Consider the following 5,000-nt stretch of genomic DNA (forward strand, 5'->3'; position numbering starts at 1 on the left):
GGCGTGTCTTGTGATGGCAGTGGGGGCGAGGCTTCAGTAACCAAAACAACGCCAGGATATGTAGTAAAGGGGGTAGGAGTTTGGTCTTCATCGTCCTCATCGTCCTCGTCTTCGTCCTCCACATCAGGAACTGCAGTGGGGAGACAGATGTTTGCTGACCCAGTCTCTATCTACTCATATACAGTATATCTATACAGAGATAGATGAGATGGGTTCTATAGAGCGTTGGGTTCTACAGAGCGTTGGGTTCTATAGAGCATTGGGTACTATAAGTGTTGGGTTCTACAGAGCGTTGGGTTCTACAGAGCGTTGGGTTCTATAGAGCGTTGGGTTCTATAGAGCGTTGGGTTCTACAGAGCGTTGGGTTCTATAGAGCGTTGGGTTCTATAGAGCGTTGGGTTCTACAGAGCGTTGGGTTCTACAGAGCGTTGGGTTCTATAGAGCGTTGGGTTCTACAGAGCGTTGGGTTATACAGAGCGTTGGGTTCTATAGAGCGTTGGTTTCTATAGAGCGTTGGGTTATAGAGCGTTGGGTTCTACAGAGCGTTGGGTTCTATAGAGTGTTGGGTTCTATAGAGCGTTGGGTTCTACAGAGCGTTGGGTTCTACAGAGCGTTGGGTTCTACAGAGCGTTGGGTTCTATAGAGCGTTGGGTTCTATTGGTTCTATAGAGCGTTGGGTTCTACAGAGCGTTGGGTTCTATAGAGCGTTGGGTTCTATAGAGCGTTGGGTTCTATAGAGCGTTGGGTTCTATAGAGCAGGGGTTTTCAAAGTGTGAGAGAGTGAGCCCCCCCTCAGAGAAAAAAATTCAGCTGAGCCCCCCCCCCCCCCCCATCTCTGATCATAATTTTAAAACATTTGAAACATATCTTTGAAACATATTTTTGAAACATTACAACATCTTTGTGCGTTTTTAAACACATTTCTTAACACAATTTGACAACTTTATCTAAGCACTCTGAATTTTCTGAGTCGAATCAGATCTGCCTTTTCAGTCCAGAGATTCGACTATAGAGTGGCGAAGTCACGCCCCGTCCGGTAGGGCTCATGGGACCTATGAGATCGAAAAATATGAATGGGTGTCAATGGAGAGAAAATAATTATTTTCTGGTCCCGGTCTTTATATGCCCTGGATTACACATATGTTGTTTGTGGATTTAAAGGATAATTTTTCATGCAAAGAGTTCGACCGTTTATTGTGCAATTGTTCAGATAAAGGCTGTAGAGAAAACACAACGAGAAAGACTACACGGCTCGTATGTGACGTCACGCTCCCTGCGACTGGCGTGGAGAAGACCGACAATCTTCCCATCGGCATAACTGAAACTCTGCACGTGCCCCGACTTATAATGGTTTTCACCTCTTTCGATGCTTTTATCCTCCCCTTGGAAAAAGCGGTGAAGTGGGGCAGAGAGATCGCCATTTCTGTGCCGAGTTCCAAGGGCGGGTGTGGTGACGTATATCATATGCGTCGAGAGCAGCGAAGAGCTGTAGTTCACAAAGCGGCCTCACATAAAACCTAAAATTATCAAACTTCTTCACGAACATTTTTAGTTTTCTTTGCATGAAAAATTATCATTTAAATCCATAAACAACATATGTGTAATCCAGGGCATATAAAGACTGGGACCAGAAAATAATTATTTTCTCTCCATTGACACCCATTCATATTTTTCGATCTCATAGGTCCCATGAGCCCTACCGGAAGGGGCGTGACTTCGCCACTCTATTCGGCGGGGTTTGTTTACCGGCGTTGCTATGGTGACCTAAATTATTATAAGCAAGTGAAAACGATGCCGGTTTGAAACTAAAACTGTGATTCTGAAGAAATTTTAAATGATATCGAAATTCCGTTTAGATAGTATTGAAGATACAAGTGTGTAGATTTGTTAAATGGTCTGCACGAAGATAAACGGTTGAAAATTGATTTAGTTATGTTACTTCTACAGTTGAAGTACGACTGATGATTTGAATCATCGGGTGTGTTCGAAACCGCCTACTTGCTTACTGCTTACTACCTACTAAATATTTGGCTTACTTCTCGAATCCTTAAATAATGATTGAGTAATCCATTTGAGTAATCAACGTTCAGAAGACCGTCCTTACCTCAGATGACGTGAATCAAATGACGTGTCAATAACCTACCGACCGGGCGCCGTTAATAAACATTATAAATAAATATATAAACGTCACATTTAACGTCACAGTACACCTTCAACCTAAGGATTTGCGGTGATATGTTAAAACAATTGTTAAACAATTATTAAAAGCACTGCTGCTGCGGCTCCCCGTTTAGCGCCATTGCTTCCACTGTTCTTTTGAATAGACGCAGTGCATTCTGGGGCAGTTTAGTACGTCTAGTAAGCTAGCGATGCTTACTCAAAATCTTTCCGGAAGTAGAAGACATTCGGATACTACTCGCTTACCTAAACTCGCTTACTAAGTTCTCGCTTACTCAATTTGACGTCATAGTTAGTAGGAGTAGTAAGCAAGTACGCGGTTTCGAACACACCCGATGGGTGTGTTCGAAACCGCGTACTTACTTACTTACGACTTTCAGTGGTTTTTTCGGGTTTATTTTTTTCTCACGTCGCGCCCCCCCCCTGAAGAACTCTGGCGCCCCCCAGGGGGGGCGCGCCCCACAGTTTGAAAACCACTGCTATAGAGCGTTGGGTTCTACAGAGCGTTGGGTTCTACAGAGCGTTGGGTTCTACAGAGCGTTGGGTTCTATAGAGCGTTGGGTTCTATGGGTTCTATAGAGCGTTGGGTTCTACAGAGCGTTGGGTTCTATAGAGCGTTGGGTTCTACAGAGCGTTGGGTTCTTACCACACATATGGTTCCGACACTTCTGGAGGTCTCCAGGACACCTGGAGCACCAGTCTCCCTCCTCATACGGCTTCTGGTCGTCATAGTTACCCCTGATACACACACGTACACCCGGGCACACATACACACACACACATACACACACACACACACACACACACACACACACACACACACACACACATACTGTTGTAGTAGTACTGTAGTAATAGTATTGTAGCAGTAGTACTGTATTAGTATTACAGCAGTGGTAGTAGTAGTACTGTAGTATAAGTACTGTAGTGGTAGTAATGTAGTAGTACTTTAGTAGTACTGTAGTAGTTGTAGTACTGTAGTAGTGGTAGTACTGTAGTAGTGCTGTAGTGGTAGTACTGTAGTAGTGGTAGTACTGTAGTGGTAGTAGTACTTTAGTAGTACTTGAGTAGTGCTGTAGTGGTAGTACTGTAGTAGTGCTGTAGTGGTAATAGTACTGTAGTTGTAGTACTGTATAGGTAGTACTGTAGTGGTAGTACTGTACAGGTAGTACTGTAGTGGTAGTACTGTAGTAGTACTGTACAGGTAGTACTGTAGTGGTAGTACTGTAGTAGTACTGTACAGGTAGTACTGTAGTGGTAGTACTGTACAGGTAGTATTGAAGTGGTAGTACTGTAGTTGTAGTACTGTAGTAGTACTCTAGTAGTAGTAGTGCTGTAGTGGTAGTACTGTAGTGGTAGTACTGTAGTACTAGTACTGTACTACTCATACTCACGCAGGGTAGTAGTTGCAGACCAGGAACTGGGAGGGGCCTATCTCCAGACCCTGCATGACATCACAGGAGTGGAGCTCACAGCCCACCCTGTGGGAGTCAGCCCACACCATCTGGTACACACACACACACACACACACACACACACACACACGCACACGCACACGCACACGCACACACACGCAAACACAGATTTACATACAGACATTTAGAGGAGCATATACATGAATATATTTATAACATCATATAAATCCTAAACATATATTTATACCTTCAAAAATATAACTATAATGATAAAAGATATATATATGTATGTAAATATATAGGTTTACATATAAACAAACACTGTTGGTGAGTGTTCACCTGTGTGTAGTGTCCACACATCTTATCCTCTTGGCAGCTGTTGTTGTTATAGTTGTAGTTGAGATGTTCTGAAACAATCAGAATGAACAATCAGAAAGACCAGAATGAACCAAATTACTCATTGCATGACTTCAAAGGCACCAAACTAACCTGCTTCCTCTTATGCTGGGCTAGCCCAAACAAGCTCCAAACACAGCTACCTGTGGCTGGAGCTAGCCTTAAATCTAACTTTAACTACAGCTATCTGCCGCTGGAGCTAGCCTTAGAGCTCGCCTTCATTTCAGCTACTTGTGGTTGGTAGCCTTAGAGTTAACTTTAACTACAGATACCTGTGGCTGGACATAGCCTTATAGCTAGCTGCATGTTAGCCGCTAGGTGGCAGCAAACTCACACTGTGGTTTATCCATTTTCTTTAAGATGGCCGAAAGGACCCAGAACTCACCCAGCAACAGACAAGCAAACAGGGAACTCACCTAGCAACCACCTAGTGGCCATGGTACTCACCTAGCAACCACCTAGAGACCACCTATCACCAGGGAACTCACCCAGCCACCACCTAGCGACCAGGGTACTCACCTAGCAACCACCTAGCGACCAGGGAACTCACCTAGCAACCACCTAGAGACCAGGGAACTCACCTAGCAACCACCTATCGAATAGGGAATTCACCTTTCAACCACCTAGCGACCGGAGAACTCACCTAGCAACCACCTAGCGACCAGGGTACTCACCTAGCAACCGACTAGCGAACAGTGAACTCACCTACCATCCACCTAGCAACCATGGAACTCACCTTGCAACCAGCTAGCGACCGGGGAACTCACCTAGCAACCACCTAGCGACCAGGGTACTCACCTAGCAACCAACAAGCGAACAAGGAACTCACCTAGCAACCACCTAGTGGCCATGCTACTCACCTAGCAACCACCTAGCGACCAGGGAACTCACCTAGCAACCAGCGAGCTAACAGGCTAGTCACCTAGCAACCATGGAGCGTCCGGTGCTTACCCATAAACCACTGCTCCAGGGCCACCTGGATGTCCAGCTCTCCCTCGGTGACAAACAGGT

General features: G+C 45.0%; 1 protein-coding gene across 1 annotated transcript in view; it reads right to left on the reverse strand.

The window, feature by feature from the left end:
• LOC132463143 (peptidase inhibitor 16-like) overlaps positions 1-5,000 on the reverse strand; it is an 11,801-nt gene that overhangs the window by 1,495 nt on the left and 5,306 nt on the right. The window contains exons 2-6 of the mRNA XM_060059090.1: positions 4,941-5,000; positions 3,933-4,000; positions 3,573-3,682; positions 2,825-2,916; positions 1-130 (exon numbers count right to left, since the gene is read on the reverse strand). The exon at positions 1-130 is cut by the window's left edge and continues 1,495 nt beyond it; the exon at positions 4,941-5,000 is cut by the window's right edge and continues 91 nt beyond it. Of these exons, the coding sequence (XP_059915073.1) occupies positions 1-130; positions 2,825-2,916; positions 3,573-3,682; positions 3,933-4,000; positions 4,941-5,000 (460 nt within the window). The remainder of the gene's footprint in view (positions 131-2,824; positions 2,917-3,572; positions 3,683-3,932; positions 4,001-4,940) is intronic.

The sequence above is a fragment of the Gadus macrocephalus genome, chromosome 1 (genome assembly GCF_031168955.1).
Source record: "Gadus macrocephalus chromosome 1, ASM3116895v1".
NCBI classification, from domain to species: Eukaryota; Metazoa; Chordata; class Actinopteri; order Gadiformes; family Gadidae; genus Gadus; species Gadus macrocephalus.